This window comes from Solanum verrucosum, unplaced genomic scaffold, assembly GCF_900185275.1.
Source record: "Solanum verrucosum unplaced genomic scaffold, falcon-dt-bn FXZP01000261.1, whole genome shotgun sequence".
NCBI classification, from domain to species: Eukaryota; Viridiplantae; Streptophyta; class Magnoliopsida; order Solanales; family Solanaceae; genus Solanum; species Solanum verrucosum.
In genome coordinates this window covers 8,022,690-8,043,357 of record NW_026019969.1, presented here as the reverse complement: position 1 = coordinate 8,043,357, position 20,668 = coordinate 8,022,690, and the positions used below count along the sequence as shown (strand labels likewise).

Below are 20,668 nucleotides of genomic sequence, written 5' to 3'. Positions count from 1 at the left end.
AAAAAAGAATTTTTGTATTAGCATAATGCTTGTCTACTCACAGTTCACTCGTAAGTGTGAGATTTTTGAGGGTTGATGGAATCGATCCGTCTAATGAATTCCTGTCAAGACGACTACAGTGGACATGGGTATCTAGTTAATAAAATTCCACAGGTAATCAAAAGCAAGAAAAATGGAACATTTATTAGAGTTCTTTAAGAACATGATGGATTTTGGAAATACTTACACCACCTCCAGAGTCTGCACAAGTCCTAATGAAGGGGGTATTTTTCCAGTAAGCTGGTTTTGCTCAAGCAGCCTGTGCAATTACAAGACCCAAACAGAAGAAGCCATTAGCCAAACGGGAGTAGTTTGCTACAAGTGTCAGAGCTAGCACCATAGCGTTGGAGTGGGACAATAATGAAGTTGATCCATCAAATAATTCTCAAAAATATATACACTTCCAGTTCAGTGGAACTTACAAATGTTTGAGAGTCATATTTGAGCTGAATAGCTGATCTGGAATCTCACCTGAGAACTGATTTCTCCCCAGGTGACTGCGAGGTAAGTGGTATATCAGATGAAAATGAGAGACGAAGATGTTACTTAATGAACAGACTGTAATCAGCATTACTCACAAATGCTTTGTGTGAACAAGCATGTCTAAACCAGGTGTGCTTCCATGGGAAATTGGAAGAGGTCCACTAAGCTTATTATCAGCTAAGTCCAGCCAACGTAGCTTTGATAAATTACCAACAGAAGCTGGTATCGTTCCAATAAAGTTGTTTAAATTCAAAGATCTGCATGATTCAGATAGTGTTTTAGAAATGTAGCCCAGTAGAAGAAACAGGAAAAAGATTTCAATCTAGTATAACATATCTAGAGACCTGAGGCTCTAAGACTTCATAGTTTGACAACGTAAAGGGATACAAGAATTACTACAACAACAAAAATAACTAAGCGTCAGTCCCCCAACTAAACAAGTTGGGGTCGGCTATATAAATCCTCACTGACCAAGTTACTCCATCCAACTCATCTCATGCCAAATTTCCAATATTATACAAAACATAAAGTACTAAAAGTTCTTCAAATACCCCATATCCTCAATATCTTGAATTCATTAAGCATAAAAAGTTGCAAATAGAAGAAATTGATATCCTTACAGAAATTCCAGCTGGCTAAGGGATCCGATTGTGTTTGGTATCAGTCCAGAAAACCCGCAACCAACAAGGATCCTGCGAGGCAACTCGGAGAAATTACTCTAATGAAATCATCTGGTGAATTTAACAACATTTAACCATTATCATGTAATAATACACTTACAGAATCGGTAAACTCTTCAAACTTTCAATTGATTGAGGGAACCTGTCAAGCCTTTGTTGTATGATAGATCCCTATTAAGGAAACAGATAATCAGAACAGAATTTTAAAACTTTCAACAGTCAAAAATATTTGTGTGCATGCAATGCATGATCACAAGCAAAATGGTGCTTCAAGCAGAGGCGAATTTAGGATTTTTCGAACAAGGGTGCACCAAGTAAAATGTATTGAAGTGGGAATTGATCCTTAATCCTCAAGGTCAAAAGTTCAGCATTTAACCATGTAAACCATTTAGACTTCTTGTAGTACGGGTGCCAAAATATAATATTATACAAATCTTAGAAAATTATATATAAAATATCTAATTTTACGAAGAGACCGCGGGTGCCAGTGCCTTTTTTTTGGCTCTAATATTGCCACTGGCTTCAAGAACAAGACTAATTTCACAGATGATCACTCAACTCTCATTTTATTGCACCAAATTAAATCATTAAACTATTTTTTGTAATGAATCCTTTAGGAACACTTTGGCGAGCACATAATTGAGCGAACATAATTAAGACAATTTTTTTTTTTCTCCAAATTTTAACACTTTTAATTATGATGAGTAGAAGACATACAGTATCTGCAATTCAGACAAGCCTTCGATATCTCCAGATAGCTCCCCTTTCAGATTAATGCTTGATAATTTTCTGAAATTCACAATCATTAATTAGTACCTCAAATTACAATTAGCAATGTCATTTAACAAAATTAATATGATTTAATTTTAACCTAGTTTCATTAGATAATAAGCATTTTAGTTTTATTTTCTATTATATATACACATGAACTGACCAAAATGGAAGAGTAAATACAGTAACAACAGTTACATATTTTGTACTTTTCTTACTAATTAAGATTTTTTAAGAAAAAAAATATTTTGCTGTTTTTTTGGAAATAATTGCTTATTTATTCTAGTGCTTAAAAAAATTGAAAAAAAATTTCGAAGATATTATTTAGCTGGCACAAATGAGGTGGGTAAACATTGAATTAAGCATGTGACGTTGTCGAGCTAAGGAAAAATGGAATTTTTGACAGAGTGCACTTGTGTTTTTATTTCTTAATTTCAACATTTTATTCATAAATTTAGGAATAATTTAAAGAGTGGTAATATTGTTATTTTTTCCGATTAATATGATTCTCTTTTAACAATTTTAATTTAATAATAAAAAAAAAGCTTACATAGAAATAACACGTGAATTGTTGCAGTCGATGCCTTCCCATGGATCGTTACAAGGATCAGACCCATCCCAACTTGGAGGTACGTTTTCCCACTCTTCCTTCAGTGACTCTAACACAACATCTGCACCAAACACTAATTATTTTTAAAAAAATTCGGAATATACTGAATGAAATTGATGAAGAAAATCATATTTGACTTTTCTGATACAAAACAACGAAAAACATTACTGTGTTCAATAATTGAAATGACCTTTTAAGTAATGAACTCGAAAAGGGGATCAAAACAAATTGGAGTTAAAATAGTGGACACTAATATATCTCCTAGTAAAAAAAAACGAAAAGAAATGAAAACAATTTGCTTTCATAACTCAAATCATCTAAAAAAATAACTATTTACAATAAGTAACTTATGATATAACATGTTAAACTGTGCTAGGTACTAGTATACCTTTATTTTTTATTCGAGATATGGTGTATACAAGTTAAATTCATGATTATAGAGTAAAAAAACAACAAAAGAGATGTGATAAGTAGGACTTACAGTCACCAGAATTTGTTGAAGCTCCCAGCTGCACCAAAATTTGCATAGAAATAATAAGCAGACAAAAGATGATCAGTTGGATTGTTCTTGTCTGGACCATTGTTTAAATCCACCACCATGCAACCTTAGTTTCTTCTTAGGGGACAATATGTATACTAAAAAGAAAGAGAAAAGAAGAGTAATGGGAAGAAAGAGAAACCACAAGTGTTTGGTTTGTTTTGAGGATTAAACTGTTCTCTAAACAGCAAGAGGATAATATCTCTCTACGTATACAAGTCTTCTCTCTCTGAGCAGTCGTGTTTGGTATAAGGTATAAGATATGTAATAATTTTTAGAAATAAAATGTAGGGCTACTTTTTACTGTGCGTTTGATTGGAGGTATTAGACAGTCCTAAGATTATTTATCTCACCATTTATATCTTAGTAATAAGATAAATTATTCCATATACGTAATAATGAAATAATTTATTCTGGAATTAATAATTATAAAATACCTTGTTTCCAATCGAACGACGTGATAACATAATCATTCTAAATACTACTACTGTAGTAAGTAGTGAACATTCTAAGTCCACGAAAACAGAGACACCCTTGTAGGGGCTAAAAAACACAGTTCCCTTTATGTAAGGTTATGTTTCAACTTACATCATGCATTAATTGGACCCCATATATAAATAACTTTTACAGTACTCTTAGAATGATTTTGTCTCTTCTAAGATGAAAAAAATAGTCCATCCTAGTTTTTTTTTTAAAGTATAAAAGTTATCTTAGGCTCAAGTCCTTTTGAATATAGAATTACCTTAAATGGTATGTCAAGTTATATATGAATTAGTAAGAATGAACGAAAAGAAAGTATATATAAGATATTTTTATATGTGGATTTTTATTTTTGGGTGAGCGGCCAAATATGTAAGTTCCCTATCATTTATTGTGACTTTAATATTGATTTATTTATGATCATCCGAAGCAAGGGCCTGGTAGGTAGATATGTTAGTCTTAATGAGGTGGGTTCACTCACTACTCATATTGGTTGTCCAAAGAAAGGGAATTTGGCAAGTAGCCTAATCTAAGAGTAAATTTTTTTATAATATGTGTGCTATTGATATTTTGGAAAGAATTTATTGAGAAAAAGATATCAATAAAATTCTTTTCTTCTACTTTTTTTTTTTATTAATGTTTATTGGTCAAAAATTTTGGAAAGTATTTTTTCTAAAAAAATAAGGTTTTGAAATTGACTTCCTTTGTGGAAGTAGGAAAGTAAGTGACATTCCATATTGATTATGATTTCGGGTGTAGATTCAATATAATTTACATATTTAAAATCAATACAAAAAGTATTCCAAGTTAACATAGCTAATAATTCAAAATGTTTTTTTTTAAATATCAGAAAACTGTAGTAAAATAAATTATTTGACTCTCCAAATAGTAACACCTTCACATATAATGAGACAGATGAATGAAGTAGTAAGTAATCTGTTATAACATGTTAAATTAAGAATCAAGTTATGGCAACCGGGAGTTAGGGAACAATTGAACCCCTATCCTTTAAAGCCATCAGGCTTTCCAGATTCTTTTTATATAGAAAATATTGTTGGGATTTCAAAAACTTCCAGCAGATCACCTTATTTCTTCGCTAAAGGTGTGATCCCCCGTTCCATCAATGCTACTTTTCTTGCTTTGATTCCTAATATTTTGATCTATGACTACCTCTATTTAAATCTAGGATAGAGTTACGACGCGATATGCCGACAACTTACTACTTGGAAATCGTGGGTTCCGTCGAACTTCTCATTGAAATACAAAAACTTATCGCCCAGTTCCTACAATCTGGCTTGAACCTTTGGGTAGACTCTGGAGGATCAACATAGCTGCACGGAATGCGGTAGAATTCTTCGGTACAGTTGCTAGGATGAAGGAAAGGAATGTAACCATTGTAAGTTATAACAACTTCCATGAATTTGGATGGTTCATTCAACAGCTTCATTGCATTCAGGGGATTAATATCCATGCACGTTGGCGTCTCCCAGAGGCTTCTTTTCTTCAAGAATACTCTGGGTATCGTGCACTCTATTCGTATCTTGAACAATTGGATTCTGGATACCATGCTTGAGTTCACTCAATATGGCATATACAGAGCTCTGAGGCCTGGGATCACAGTTAAATGTAGCTTATCTTCCTATGCTAGAGCTTGATCGAGGGATCGATAAGAATGTGTGGTATTTTTCTGCTTTGTTGGAGAAACCAATGTCCTGAACTACTTAGTTACTGAATCTTCAGACTGTTCCTAAAATGATGGCAATTTTACTTCTAATTCAAGTACAAGTGACCAACCCTATACTGACTATTTTCCCTTCTTTTCTTGTTTTGTTTTGTGCTTTTTTGTAATCCAATTGAAAAAATACAAGATGAGAAAATTATGCTTCACTATAGACAAAGAGACTTTCAGTATAAGGATGGTTCAAGCCTTTGTTTGATCCTTCATAGGTTGCTGAAGTAGATGCATAGTCTGCATAGGGGTTCAGTCTTTCGATCTCCATAATATTTTCAATCTGTTTCACCACTTCACTCATTTTAGGGCGATTGACTCCTCTTTCTTCATCACACTTGAGTGCTAAAACCACAAACTCCTCTAAGCTTCTAGGAGTTGCACCCGAACGAACTGCAGGATCCAAAATTTCATGAAGGTTAGACAAATCTTTTGTCATGTCCATCGCATCCTTCACTTCCTTGACAATATATCTTCCTTTATCAATAGGAACTTTTCCTGTGACTATCTCAAGCAGCACCACTCCAAAGCTAAAAACATCACTCTTCTCTGTGAACTGGTTTGTCATGTAATATTCAGGATCCATGTATCCCTAATATATAAAAGGCAACCATCAAAAGGACATAGATTATGAGGTAAATACTGACACATTTTTCTGCAACATCTCAACTTGTTTCCTTTCATACATGGCAAGATCACATTATACAAACGTTAAAAAGCTTCTATCTGCTTGTAGATTCTATATGGGCGACAACTCATTTGTTTCCTAATTAAGGTAGTATTTCTCCTTGAATTTGGTGTTTTGAAGCATCATTACCTACAAGTCCCTTGCCTTGAGAGAATATGCCAAAAATAAATAAAATGTTTTCGTATTTTCCTGTTCCTACTTATTTATTTACTCATTTTTGGTGGAGGGAAGGGTGGTCGATGAGAAAGGAGGAGCTTCAGATGTTCTTACTAGACAATGAAATAGTGCTTGTAATGCTTATTACAGGACTAGAAATTATGGACACATTAAATTTCTGAACTTTCTGGACATCAGAAGTTTGAGGGATACAAGCATACAATATTCTAAAACGAAACAAGTTCAGGCAGGCGTTTATAGAATCTTTACTCACCATTGTTCCTTTGACTTGAGTGGTAATGTGACCCTTTTCACCTAGAAACCTGGACAGGCCAAAATCAGCAACTTTTGCGTTTAGGTTACCATCCAGTAAAATATTGTTTGGACTTGATGTCCCTGTGTATGATGGGGGGACTGACAAGGTCATGCAAATACTGCAAACCTCTGGCTGCTCCAATGGCTATATTCAGTCTCCTCATCCAATCTAACCTGATCCCAGTCTTACCTACAAGTACAAATTTCATTACATTTCCATTTTGGTCAAGTTAAAAGGAGTTAGTTTCAATGAATCAATAAGAAGGGATCAATATATACCTGAAAGACCGTCTTTTAAGGTGCCATTAGGAATATACTCGTACACCAGCATCTGTTCAGCTCGATCGAAACAAAAGCCAGCAAGGCCAACAACATTCTTGTGATGAATCCTTGAGAGAAGCTCTATCTCAGATTTGAACTCACGTGCACCCTGCGCAGACCCTTGTAGAGCTCTTTTAATTGCAACTAATTCTCCATTCGGAAGAGTTCCTCTGTAAACCTGTAGAGACACACTTCTATAGTTTAAAAACTCATTACAGTTTCAATTGTTTCTTTCATTGGATAGAGAAGCTGGTTCAAACAAACTTCTTGATATACTGATATTTTCAGTTATGTTGACGGTGGAGGGGAGGGGGTTGCCCATGTTCAATAAAAACTAACCTTTCCATAACCACCACAACCAATATCGTTGGTTTCTGAAAAATTATTGGTCCATTTTTTGAGCTCCTCAAATGAGAAAAATCTAGCTCCTGTCAGCTGTGGAACAGCACCACTATGTTTATTTGAGTCCCAGGATGCTACATTAAGAAGAAAGATAGGAACAATCACCGTAAGATGAAGTAATAGGTAAATGGTTTAATAGATAGTTCCAACTCTTACCAAAAGGATCGCTCCTCTTTGCAGCATCTTCAGCTCTTTTCTTTTGCCGGAAAGCATAAATACCAATGGTTAGTGCTAAAATTGCAAGGACAGAACCACCAACTGTGGCTCCAATGATAACGCCTGTACTACTTGATATTTTTGATCCGGTGGATGTCTCTGGAAAATAGCATACACAGATTCAGACTTCATATATATATATATATATATATATATTGTTTCTTCAGTCACAAACTTTCTGTAATATGTAGGAGATGAGAAATGAGTGACAATAAGAAGGAAATATTTCTATTACCAGCGAGGTATTTATAGCCATCACTAATGAAGCCATAAAGTCCAAAGGAAGACGGGGGCATGAAAATCTGATTACTAAGCACAAAACCTATTCCGGCAACTCCAGTGGCATTGAAAGAATCTTGGCTAGAAGGAAAAACTTGCAGATGTATTACAAGGTAGTTGTCATCTGAATCTATTGTTGGGTTATGGAGGGAAACTGATTCCACGGGCAGTTGACGTTCTTGGAAGAAAAGCATCAAAGACTTTTCAAGAGTCTCATAAGTAGTTATATTTCCCAAGTTTAAAAAGGCAGGAGGTCTGAAGATTAGGTCGCCTACATATGGAAAAGCACATTTACAGGCAGGACTAGAAACTTGATTAGAGCTGCACTCAATTGCCAAGCAATTCTGTAGTGGGGTTAAATATGTCTCATTTTGTTGAGTTTCAATACAGTATGTTTCTGTCCCTTCTCCTCCGTTGTTGCAGAAAGGATTGCCTTTAAGCCTGCATTGGAAAAAGTAAGAAATGAATTAATGAAAATATATAGTCAAGTTTAGCATAGAATAATCATATGTCACTATAAGCTAGGCCAAAGAACTGTCCAACATATGGTGTTTCTTGTCAACTTGGAGGTTCTATGGCTTGAAGAATCATGAAATAGAGCTTACATTATCTGAAAGCGATACCCTGGTTTTTGAGTAAATGATTCGATACAATTATTTTGCACATCAATGAGCTGCAACTGGTTGCTATATGTGGATTCCATTTCAAGTGAGCCGTTGAGTTTGTTATTCCTCAAGAAGCTAAAAGCAATGAGCACATTGTCAACGAATATCAGCATTATACAGAGTTAGGAAATTTCAGTTAAGATAAATTCAATTTCAGATACTCAATCTATAGTTTATACAAAAACAACACAAAGTAAAAGGGACACTTACACTGTCCGCAACTGGTGTAGGCTGAAAAGGCTAGCTGGAACTGATCCCTGAAGCCCTGTCTTTTCCATTACCCTGTCAATACAAGGTCATTCATAAGGTTAAAAAGAATTTCTAGGAATTGAATCCATAAGAATGAGGAAAAAAATGGAAATCTGTCCATATTCAAATGGATGCAGGAATATACACTAGCATAGTATACACATGCACTTGTGAACCTGCTCATGGTCACGCATACACAAACACACATACAAAAAAAATGAGAGACAAAGCATAGTAGCGTACAATGTTGTTAATGATTGCAGGCTTGGGATCCATGAAGGAAAATCTGATGTATTAAAATCATTCCTGCTCATGTCCCTGAAAAAGTAAGTGCCCATGATTGGGGACAAATATTTATAGTACTATGTTGAGCAATTCCTGTCAAGACGACTATTACAATACCAGAAACAATTTATAAGGAATAGAGAGCAAGAAATTTTACTAGATTATAAAGAGAAAGCACAAGATAACAATACTTACAGCATTTTCATCGTCTGGACAAATCCTAATGTATCCGGTAAATTTGTTATTCTCAACTAGCCTACAAGTTAGAATATACAAGCATGAGGAAACTGTAAAGCATGATCAAAAGGAAAGTTGTTTGTGATATAATTATCAAGCTTCTTTCACATGACTACTCTCAGAAGTAAAAACATGCACTAACAAGAATATCAAAGGGCAAGCTCAACTACAAGTGAGGTCTCCAATATTTACAGACAAAATTATTCATTCACTCCATTCTCCAATTCGATGGAACTTACAGATGTGTCAGAGCCATATTAGAATGGAAAAGACGAGCTGGAATTTCACCGGATAGCTGATTCTTCCCAAAGTGACTGAAGAAATGTAAATAATCTTAGAAAATGCAGTTGAGAGACAAAACAACATCAAGAAAAAGGAGATGTGTACAAGTGTTCAGTGTTAACAAGCAAATCAAGACCAGGGTTGCTCCCATCAGAGACTGGAATGTTTCCTTCTATCTGATTGTCAGATAAATCGAGCCAATGAAGCTCTGTCAGATAGCCAATGGTAGCAGGTATTCTTCCAGTAAATTGGTTAGAGTTCAAAGATCTGCATAATACAGAATGGGGCTGTTTTAGAGCATATACAGGTAGATATGGTACAAACACAACTATTCAGATTTTGATAACGTATAAAACACAAGTATAGCAGCATGGATTAAACTCCTCATGAACTGAACTGCATTGCCTATCCTGGAGATGGACCAAAATTTGAGTACAGCTAGCACCAAAAGCCACACATTACGTTAACCATTTTAAGAAGCTCATATATGACCTTTGGAGTTCTGGTAAAATATGTCACGTACTGGTCGCGCGTTCAAAGTACAAAGAGTTCCACAGAATGCTTACAGAAAAGCCAGCCGCCTCAGATCTCCTATGGATTCTGGTATTGGTCCGGAAAATCCACAACCAACAAGGATCCTGTCATAAAATTAAGAAAACATCAGCATATTATCACGAGATTAGCTGGTAAGTGAATACTTGAGCGATGATTATTCACATTCACTTACAAATTCGATAGCTTTGTCAATCTTCCAATAGACTGAGGAAGAGATCCTGTCAAATCTTTGTTATATGATAGATCCCTATAAGACACAGTCAATAATTAGAATTGAAAAATTATCCCAAAGTATTGCTCAGTCATAAGAAAAAAGGGTGTGCAGGAGAAACATGAAATGTTAAAGGAAAACCTACAAAGTCTCCAGTTCAGATAATCCTTGGACGTCTTCATATAGCTGACCTTTCAAACGTATACTTGACAATGTTCTGAAATTGAGAAAGATGGCATCAACCATATGATTTCTGTAATTTTAAGCAGTTGACAAAGGGATACACGTCGAATTCTTACATAGAAATCACTCGTGAATCTCTGCATCCAACTCCTTCCCAACTACTCCTACAGGGATCTGCTCCATTCCAATCGGAAGGACCATACCAATAATTCATGAGAGACTTTAAAGCAGCAGCTGTATAAAATATTGAATCAGTTCTTCTATACTAGAACACTTAATTGACCATATCTAGAAGAGAGCAGGAAATGTTTAATATAATGTTCCCTCAAGATTATTGAATATTTTCCATAATCTCTGGATTATTTATTGGAGTACTTTTTTAAGAGACAACTTCTTCATATTATTACAAAAAAGGAAACCTAAGATTTGAACACTAGTACTCACAGAAAATCAAATATTAGTGTACACTGGTTAAGAAGCATTTGATACAGAAGAATAAAAGCAACTTACCATCAACAGGATTAGTATATGCTGCTATTGACAGAACATGAATCAGAACAACCAGAAAATAGACTAGAATTTGCAGTGTCATTTCCAGAGAAACTACCATGTGATCAATTTCACAAATTAAAATCAAGAAGACAACTTCAACTTCAAATCCCTTTTCAAGTTCTGCCTATCAATGACAGCTATCTGATGCATTTACTTGTAAAGGAGTTGAATGAGAGATTGTTCCATTTTGCTAACTCACTCTCTAAATTTTCAAAATAGAGACTTTTCAACTGGCAATTGGGGTGGGGCAGGGCGGGTCAAAGTACTTCTTCAGAGAACAATAATTGGGTCGTTCTGTAGCATCTTTTTCTATTACCTCGTCTTGTATTTTTTTTCCTTTACAACATTACTACTTTTCTTATTTAGATAGTATTCTTCTTCTTTTGTCCTTTAGATCATAAATTGTATCACAGTGACACAATATTATGTATTGTACTTCAAAATATATTTCTCCTAGCATACTAGCATGCACGTAATAGTTTTTCTTCATTGTCATGTTCACATATATACCTTTAACCTTCTTTTTCCCTGATAACTGAGCATATCAACCTGCTAAATTTTTGTAGTTTATATACTTAAAACATAATAGATTTCCTTATCAATGTCCGGATGAACATATATTCTTCTCTATAATATGTATAGTAGACTTACTAATAACCAATCCAATCAGAAACCTTAATTCGAGAGATCAAACTAGCAATGATAATATCGTAAAGTTAGAGTGGAAGAAGAATGCCATCATAGAGAGATCCGCATGTAAACTTGAAGGGCTAGGGAACTTCTTTAGCTCAATAATGGAAGTTAAGGGTCGATCCGAGGAGGCTTTTATTTTGGTGTGACTGTTTTTCTATCAATATTATCCGGTGATCAAGAGGAGAATGTCGTAATGGACTGAGCAGCTATAGATATAAAACACAAAACTCATTTGGTGGTTCCTCAAAAGGAGAAACTCTTGAACAGAGAGAACATATAAAAAGTTCATAGTTCAAAATAAGAAAGAATTTATTGAAAATTCCTAAAATAAACGTGACTTGTTTTGTCAGAGACAAACATTACTCTTTCAGCTTGAAATGTGCATGACCCTATTCTCGTTGGTTGGCTTCTTAAACTTTCACCGATGAGGGTTCGATTCCCACCTGGTAATCTCCTTCCCCTACACCCAATTTAACAAATAAATAAATAAAAGACCTTCACAGGCATCAAACAAATATTGAATATTTCTCGATATTGGGTGTTAGAATGAACATTAACAATCTCATGATAATTAGATAAAGTTTAGTTTATGGAAATTAAAAGGTAAAATTACTTGTTTTAGGAAAATTAAATTTAAGGGTCATTGTCAACTAGTTAATGTCAAGAGGGGCAGTTGAAGAATCTTCCACACGCTTTAGGGAAGTTGAACGCCATGAGTTGAAAGTGAGATCATACCTTGTATCAAAGTTGAAATTCCAACTTATTACATAATAATAACCTTGATTACTGTACCCTGGATTCATCAGTTTATATGTACAGTATAATTTCGCAAATGGAGTTTGAAATAATAGTACATAAGCAGTTGAAAGTGAGATCATACCTTGTATCAAAGTTGAAATTCCAACTTATTACATAATAATAACCTTGATTACTGTACCCTGGATTCATCAGTTTATATGTACAGTATAATTTCGCAAATGGAGTTTGAAATAATAGTACATAAGCAAATCTTATTCACAAGCTAGAGAAGTTGTTTTCCTACAAAGATAAAAGTTAGATTACTATTTTGCTCCAACACTAAATCATAATCTATCTAATTAATTAAATATGAGTAAATAAATTTCTAATTTATTATATAGTCTTAATTTAAAAGTTTAAAAAGATAATTATATATATATGAAAAGTCGCATGGAAATTTGAAAGGTCAATTACTATTAAAATAAATATAAAAAGATAGAACATAAAATTTGACTTTAAAAGATACATGTATCTACTTTAATTTCTTGTCTTTAAGAAATAATTACTCATTTGTAGTCTTTTATTATTTGTGTGAGAAATTTGAAAGGTCAAGATTAAGAAAATTAAATATATGAAAATTATAAAAGTGGACCCCTACGCTAAATCATAATCTAATTAATTAAATATTAGTAAATAAATTTCTAATTATTATATAGTCTTACTTACTCTTAATTTAAAAGTTGAAAAGTTTAAAAAGATAATTACATTTAATATATATATATATATATATATCTATAAAATTAATCATACTCATCAAACGTTGGAGATAAAAATATGGTTTTCATTAAAATTAAATCGGAAAAGGGTCATATCTACCCTTGTACTCTTAGAAAAGGGTCATATTTACTCTTCGTCACACTTTTTTGATATATTTGCCCTTACCATCCAACTTTGGATACATATTTGCCCTTATATAGTTAACTTATCATGTCACCATTTTTATTAGTCCACGTGGCGCCTACATGGCTCCATGTGTATATTCTTTTATTATAATTAAATTAAAAAAATACTTTCTATTTAGTATTATATTTGACCCATTTAGTAAAATCCGATCCAAGTAATGTGAAAATCCATCAGCCCTAATTTTTTTATTTTGCAAACAAATAACCAAAATTAAATGAAAAGAATTAATTGACACTATTATATTTGCATAGAACAACAAATACAAAAGAATAATGTGATTGATAATTATCAACGTTAGATTAGCCCTATACAAATTTGTATGACAGTAAAAAATAAGGGAAAATTAGCAAAACAACAATATTTAAGTCTTTAGTGGGACTCATTAGCAACATTTTAACTATTTATTAATTGCTAATTTTTCCAAAAAAGAAACATGCAACGCATGTTTCCAGAACTAGTATTTTAAAACATGAAAACTTTTTTCTTTTTGGTTTTCAATTGGGTGTCTGGTACCTCATTGAAATGCCAATTGTGTTTGCTTTCCTAGTGTAATTTTAAAAAAAAAATTATCCTTTCATATTCTATAAAATTTTCACAAATAATATTCAATTGAACCCTTCCCGCTTACTAGTGGGAGAATTGTTTTTTAGGCTTCTTACAATATTTTTTTTGGTTTTGTAATTTTTACTTTTTTTATCGAGATCTTTCATTTTTACCCATAAAATTTTTAAAAAGACCATTTTCTTTTATTCAAATTGTAACGGATAAAAAAAGAATATTTCTTGTAAAAAACATCAAAATTCAAATCTTAAAAAATTGTAAAGAGTTGGAAAACATTTCTGCCACAATTAGGTGAAAGGCTGTTATATAAGATAAAAATGTACAATTGATCTCATGTCAACTTTTCACAAATAGTTGCAGAAACTTTGGCATAGCTGCAACAACATTGAATGCACAATTTATATTAGGATGAAAATATGTGAATTCTCATATACAAATGATCATCCTAATTGATATCAGAAAAAAGTTTACACACTTTTTACAGAAGGTAAAAATAAATGTTTCAAAAAAAGAAAGAAAGTATTTCTCTGTTGTACAATAATTTACTCCAAAGACAAAATTAGTTGAATCATTCTCTCAAATTTGTACACACGTAACAGGGCAAAGCATATTATGTGTCAATCTTAATTCCACAAGCTAAGAAAAACCACAAAAACACTGATCTTACTTTGGCTCTACCTTTGAATTAGGATATGCTCCACTATAGACAAAGAGACTTTCATCAGTATATGGATGGTTCATGCCTTTGTTTGGTCCTTCATAGGTTGCTGAAGAAGATGCAGAGTCTGCATTCGGGTTCAGTCCCGCGATCTCCATGATATTTTCAATCTCTTTCACCACTTCATTCATTGAAGGTCTGTTGGCTCCTTCTTCTTCAACACATTTGAGTGCTAAATCCACAAACTTCTCTAAGCTTCTAGGAGTTGCACCTGCGCGAACTGCAGGATCCAAAATGTCTTGAAGGTTATACATATCTTTTGATTTGTCCATTGCACTCTTCACTTCCCTGACAATATATCTTCCATTTTCAATAGGTACTTTTCCTGTAACTATCTCAAGCAGCACCACTCCGAAGCTATAAACATCACTCTTCTCAGTCAGCTGGTTTGTCATGTAATATTCAGGATCCATGTATCCCTGATAAATCCGTCAAAAGGACATTATTATGAGGTAAATAATGTACCTATTTATTTATTAGACAATGAGATACTGTTTGTAATGGTGATTACTTGACTAGAAACTATTGACACATGATTAAATTTGAGGGATACAGGTCTATAATATTCTAACACGAAACAAGTTCAGGAAGGCGTTAATAGAATCTGTACTCACCATTGTTCCTTTGACTTGAGTGGTAATGTGACCCCTATCAGAGTCACCTAGAAGTTTGGACAGGCCAAAATCAGCAACTCTTGCGTTTAGGCGATCATCCAGCAAAATATTGTTGGATTTGATGTCCCTGTGTATGATGGGAGGATTGACAAGGTCATGCAAATACTGCAAACCTCTGGCTGCTCCAACGGCTATCCTCAGTCTCCTCATCCAATCTAACCTGATTCCAGTCTTACCTACAAGTGCAAATTTCATTACATTTTCGACATGTACATTTCTGTTTTGATCAAGTTAAAAGGAGCTAGCTTCAATGAATAAATAAGAAGGGACCAACATATACCTGAAAGACCGTCTTTTAAGGTGCCATTAGGAATATACTCGTACACAAGCATCTGTTCAGCTTGATCGAAACAAAATCCAGCAAGGCCAACGACATTCTTGTGATGAACCCTTGAGAGAAGCTCTATCTCAGTTTTGAACTCATGTGCACCCTGCATAGACCCTTGTAGAGCTCTTTTAATTGCAACCAATTCTCCATTTGGAAGAGTACCTCTGTAAACCTGTAGAGACACACTTCTATAGTTTAAAAACTCATTACAGTTCCAATTGTAGTCCAAGAAATTCTTTCATTGGAGAGAGAAGCTGGTTCAAACAAACTTCTTGATATACTGATATTTTCAATTATGATGACGGTGGAGGGGAGGGGGTTGCGCATGTTCAATAAAAGCTAACCTTTCCATAGCCACCACAACCAATATCGTTCGTTTCTGAAAAATTATTGGTCCATTTTTTGAGCTCCTCAAATGAGAAAAATCTAGCTCCTGTCAACTGTGGAACAGCACCACTATGTTTATTCTCGTCCCAGGATGCTGCATTAAGAAGAAAGATAGCAAACAGCCACCATAAGATGAGGTAATAAGTAAATGGTCTGATTAGATTGTTACAAATCTTACCAAAAGGATCGCTCCTCTTTGCAGCATCTTCAGCTCTTTTCTTTTGCCGGAAAGCATAAACTCCAATAATAAGTGCTATAATTGCTATGACAGAACCACCAACTGCTGCTCCAATAATAATGCCTGTACTACTTGATTTTTTTGATTCGGAGGATGCCCCTGGAGAACAGCATAGACATAGACTCAGACTTCTTAACTATCAACTTCACTAAGATGCTGCTCCAACGGCTCACTTACAATTTATATTATTATAGATTAGGCTGCACATATATGTAGTAGATGAGAAATGTGTGATAAAAAGGAAAAGGAATTAGTTCTATTACCGTCGAAGTATTTATAGCCTTCACCAATGAAGAAGAAAGGTCCAAATGACGATGGGGGCTTGAAAGTCTGATTACTAAGCACAAAACCTATTCCAGAAACTCCAGTTCGATTGAAAAAATCTTGGCTAGATGGAAAAACTTGTAGGTGTATTACAAGGTAGTCATCCAAATTTTTTGTTGGGTTACTGAGGGAAACTGATTCCACGGGCAGTTTAGTATTTTGGAAGGATTGCATCAAGGACTTTTGGAGAATCTCATAAGTAGTTCTATTTCCCAAGTTCGAAAAGGAAGGAGCTCTGAAGACTATGTTGCCTGTATATGGAAAAGCACATTTACAGGTAGGACTAGAAACTCGATTAGAGCTGCAGTCTGTTGGCAAGCAATTCTCTGGTGGGGTTGAATATGTCTCAGTTTGTTGACTTTTGACACAGTAATCTTGTGTCCCATCTCCTCCTTCGTTGCAAAAAGGATTGCCTGCAAGCCTGCAGAGAGAAAACGTAAAGAAATGAGCTAATGAAAATGATATAAATCATATCTCACAATAAGCTAGGCCAAAGAACTGTCCAACATATGTGTTTCTCAACAACTTGGTGGTTTATGGCTCGAAGAATCAAGGAATAGAGCTTACATTATCTGAAAGGGGTACCCTGGTCTTTGAGTAAATGATTCAATTAGATTTCTTTGCACATCAATGAGCTGCAACTGGTTGCTATATGTTGTATCAATTGTAAGTGAGCCGTTGAGTTTGTTATTCCTCAAGATGCTGTAAGCAATGAGCACATTGTCATCAAATCTCAGCATAATACAGAGTTAGGGCATTTCAGTTAAGATAAATTTAACTTCAGATACTCAATCTATAGTTTATACAATAACGACACAAAGTAAAAGGGACATTTACACTGTCTGCAGCTGGTAAAGGCTGAAAAGGCTACCTGGAACTGTTCCCTGAAGTCCTGTGTTTTCCATTACCCTGCCAATACAAGGTCATTCATTAGGCTTAAAGAACTTCTAGGAATTGAATCCATAAGAATGGGAAGAAAAAACAGGAAACCTGTGCATATTCAAATGGATGCAGGCATACACTAGCACAGTATACATGTACTTATGCACCTGCTCGTGGTTGTGCATTCCCAAACATGCACACACAAAGAAAAAGAAAAAGAAAAAGGAAAGAGAGAGAGAGAGCATACAATGATGTTAAAGATATCAGGTTCGGGATCCATGATGGAAAATCTGATGCATTAAATGAATTATTGCTCATGTCCCTGCAAAAATAAGTTTCCATGGTGATATTTACAAAACAAATAGATTCGGGTTATATATACACAGTACGATGTTGAGAAATAATACATTATCAACTCAAAGGGATAAAGGCAAATAAGCAACTTACAAGTAGTTGAGGACATTCATGCCAGTGAGATTCGGCAAAAGACCATTAAAATTATTGTTCGACATGTGTCTGTAATATATGGTCAATATAAACTACATCAGGAAATCATAAGGAGATGCAGTAGGTTCAGAAAAAAACAATCAGTTTCTACTTACAGTTCATTGACATGTGTGAGATTGTTGAGATTTTGTGGCACAGATCCACTAAATGAATTCCTGTCAAGCCGACTGTTGACAGGACCAATAGCTTAGTTCACAAACAATTCATAAGGTATATAGAAAGCAAGCAACTTTACTAGTCTATAAAGGGAAAGCACAAGATAATAATACTTACAGCACTTCCATCGTCTGGACATGTCCTAATGTATCAGGGATATTTCCAGTAAACTTGTTGTTCTCAACTAGCCTAGAAGTTAGAATATACAAGCATGAGGAAACCGGAAAGCATGGTCGAAAAGAAAGTTTTTTGTGATATACTAATTATCAAGATTCTTCCGCATGACTACTTTCAGAAACAAGAATGGAACTTACAGATGTATCAGAGACAGATTAGAATGGAAAAGACCAGCTGGAATTTCACCGGATAGCTGATTCTTCCCAAAGTGACTGTGAAGAAATGTATATAGTCTTAGAAAATGCAGTTGAGAGACAAGTAGACAACAATATCAAGAAAAAGGAGAAGCGTACAAGTGTTTAGTGTGAACAAGCATATCAAGACCAGGAGTGCTCCCATTAGAGACTGGAATTGTTCCTGTAAGCCTATTGTCAGCTAAATCCAGCCAAGAAAGCTGTGTCAGATTGCCAATGCCAGCAGGTATTCCTCCAATAAAGTTGTTAGAGTTCAAAGATCTGCATAGTAAAGAATGGGGCTGTTTTAGAGCGTATACGAGAAGAAGGACCGAAAGAAATCATACACAGATAGATATGGTAAAAACACAACTATTCAGATTTGATAAATGTATAAACACAAGAATAGCAGTATGGATTAAACTCTTCATGAACTGATTTCACTGTTTAGAATTGTATTGCCTCTCCTAGAGATGAACCAAACTTTTGAGTACAGCTAGCATCAAAGCACGCATTACGTTAGTCATTTTAAGCAGCTCATAGATGACCATTTTCTTTTGCTGTCATGAAACCTTTCATTCAAGATGCTTATCACTTCATTCGTTCAGACAAAAAATAAAAAATGATCAGGTCTTATGTATATAACAAAAAAGCTAAGAAATCATAGTTTAAGCTGATATAAATATAAAATCCCTGAGCCATCATCTTATGTATCTGTTCAGTCAAACACCTTAAACCAAATAAATGAGCGAACTTCTTTGCACTCTGGCAAGATATGTCACATGCTGGTTATGCGTTCAAAGTACAAAGAGTACCGCAGAATGCTTACAGAAAAACCAGCCGGGTCAGAGATCCTATGGTGTCTGGTATTGGTCCAGAAAATCCACAACCAACAAGGATCCTGTCATGAAATTAAGAAAAGGTCATTATCATATAATCACAACATTAGCTGGTAAACGAATGCATGATGTTAATTCACATTCACTTACAAATTTGATAGCTTTGTCAATTTTCCAATTGACTGAGGAAGAGATCCTTTCAACTCCTTGTTGTATGATAGATCCCTATAAGATGTAATCAATAATTAGAAATGACAAATTATCCCAAAGTATTGCTCAGTCATTAGAAAGAAAGGGCGTGAACGAGAAACATGACAAGTGAAAGGAAAACCTACAAAGTCTCCAATTCAGCTAATCCTTGGATATCCCCAGATAGCTGACCTTCCAAACTCATACTTGACAATGTTCTGAAATTGAGAAAAATGACATCAACCTTATGAAATATGTAACTTTAAGCAGTAGACAAAGATATACACGTCGAATTCTTACATAGAAACCACTCGTAAATTTCTGCATCCAATTCCGTCCCAACTACTCCCACAGGGATCTGCTCCAACCCAATTGGGAGGAACATTCTGCCAACTATCCTTGAGAGACTGTAAAGCAGCAGCTGAATAATAAGATCACTCAACTATTAGTCGACTGACCATATGAAAAATGAACTCTTCATATAATAAATAACAAGAAGAATAGCTAAGAGCAAATAAAATATATTGTACATAACAGCAAAAGCAACTTACAATCATCAGGATTTGTCCGTGCTGCTATTGACAGAACATGGATCAAAACAAACAGAAAACAGAGAAGAATTCGCGGTATCATTGCCCAAGAAACTACCATAGATGTGATCAACTTCACAAATTAAAATCACAACTCCTCGACAAAATCAAAAAGAGAACTTTAACTTTAAATCCTTTTTTCAAGTTCTGCTTCCCACGACAAAATAATATCTATGAATGACAGGCACAGCTATCTGTTGCATTTACTAGTTGAATAAGGAATTGTTCCATTTAGCCAACTCACTCTCTAAATTTTCAACATATAGACTTTTACCTCCTCCAAAAAAAAAAAAAAAAACTTCTACGTGAAAATGTTATTTTATTTTGTTCACATTATTTGACACAAATGATTGACCTCCAACTTCAAATTTTTTTCCTATAAAAAACATATGAATTATAAAATCACACACCACGTCGAGTTTACTAGGTCATTACTTGTCACAAAAGTCAACAAATTACATGAATTAGGCAAGGTTAACCTTCATTAGAGGCATCAATCAAATATTGAATATTTCTCTTGATAATAATTGACCATCTATCGGGTGTTGATTCTAATTAGAATATTAACAACTTGATTAGGTTTCGGATTATTAGATTAAGTCTAG

At 34.4% G+C, this 20,668-nt stretch overlaps 2 protein-coding genes, 1 long non-coding RNA gene and 1 pseudogene across 7 annotated transcripts in view; 1 reads left to right on the top strand and 3 right to left on the bottom strand.

Moving 5' to 3' along the window:
• The window catches only part of LOC125816782 (leucine-rich repeat receptor protein kinase HPCA1-like), a 31,402-nt gene extending 28,203 nt beyond the window's left edge, over positions 1 to 3,199 (bottom strand). The window contains exons 1-6 of one of the 5 annotated variants that reach the window (XM_049496409.1): positions 1,345 to 1,367; positions 1,143 to 1,214; positions 618 to 779; positions 462 to 536; positions 227 to 298; positions 42 to 113 (exon numbers count right to left, since the gene is read on the bottom strand). In XM_049496409.1, coding sequence (XP_049352366.1) covers positions 42 to 113; positions 227 to 298; positions 462 to 536; positions 618 to 640 — 242 coding nt within the window. In that variant the 5' untranslated portion in view covers positions 641 to 779; positions 1,143 to 1,214; positions 1,345 to 1,367. Of the gene's footprint in view, positions 1 to 41; positions 114 to 226; positions 299 to 461; positions 537 to 617; positions 780 to 1,142; positions 1,215 to 1,344; positions 1,368 to 1,919; positions 1,992 to 2,523; positions 2,645 to 3,064 lie in introns of those variants that run through there. The other 4 variants (XM_049496407.1, XM_049496404.1, XM_049496408.1 and 1 more) reach the window with 4 other exon arrangements.
• A 2,095-nt stretch (positions 3,200 to 5,294) lies between these two features.
• LOC125816783 (leucine-rich repeat receptor protein kinase HPCA1-like) lies at positions 5,295 to 11,103 on the bottom strand (annotated as a pseudogene).
• On the top strand, positions 7,724 to 16,867 carry LOC125816784 (uncharacterized). The gene is made up of 2 exons (XR_007442241.1): positions 7,724 to 7,882; positions 16,706 to 16,867. It is a non-coding gene; the product is annotated as an uncharacterized LOC125816784 (long non-coding RNA).
• Positions 14,262 to 20,296, bottom strand: LOC125816781 (leucine-rich repeat receptor protein kinase HPCA1). Its single transcript, XM_049496403.1, has 19 exons — positions 20,025 to 20,296; positions 19,774 to 19,894; positions 19,620 to 19,691; positions 19,435 to 19,509; positions 19,275 to 19,346; positions 18,566 to 18,727; positions 18,410 to 18,484; positions 18,213 to 18,284; positions 18,035 to 18,106; positions 17,880 to 17,948; positions 17,680 to 17,754; positions 17,388 to 17,459; positions 17,118 to 17,252; positions 16,490 to 16,971; positions 16,167 to 16,325; positions 15,946 to 16,082; positions 15,554 to 15,773; positions 15,214 to 15,449; positions 14,262 to 15,018 (listed from the first exon to the last, which is right to left on the bottom strand). Exons 1-19 carry the CDS (start codon positions 20,122 to 20,124, stop codon positions 14,545 to 14,547), a joined length of 2,880 nt encoding a protein of 959 aa, XP_049352360.1. The 5' UTR covers positions 20,125 to 20,296; the 3' UTR covers positions 14,262 to 14,544.
• Between the last annotated feature and the right edge of the window lie 372 nt (positions 20,297 to 20,668).

Excerpts from the sequence above, each read along its gene's own strand:
- LOC125816781 (XM_049496403.1), bottom strand. The coding sequence starts at position 20,124 with ATGGTAGTTTCTTGGGCAATGATACCGCGAATTCTTCTCTGTTTTCTG. Across the intron at positions 17,949-18,034 it reads CTCACACATGTCAATGAACT|ACACATGTCGAACAATAATT; the intron begins GTAAGTAGAAAC and ends CATATATTACAG. Across the intron at positions 16,326-16,489 it reads AGGCTATAAATACTTCGACG|GGGCATCCTCCGAATCAAAA; the intron begins GTAATAGAACTA and ends GCTGTTCTCCAG.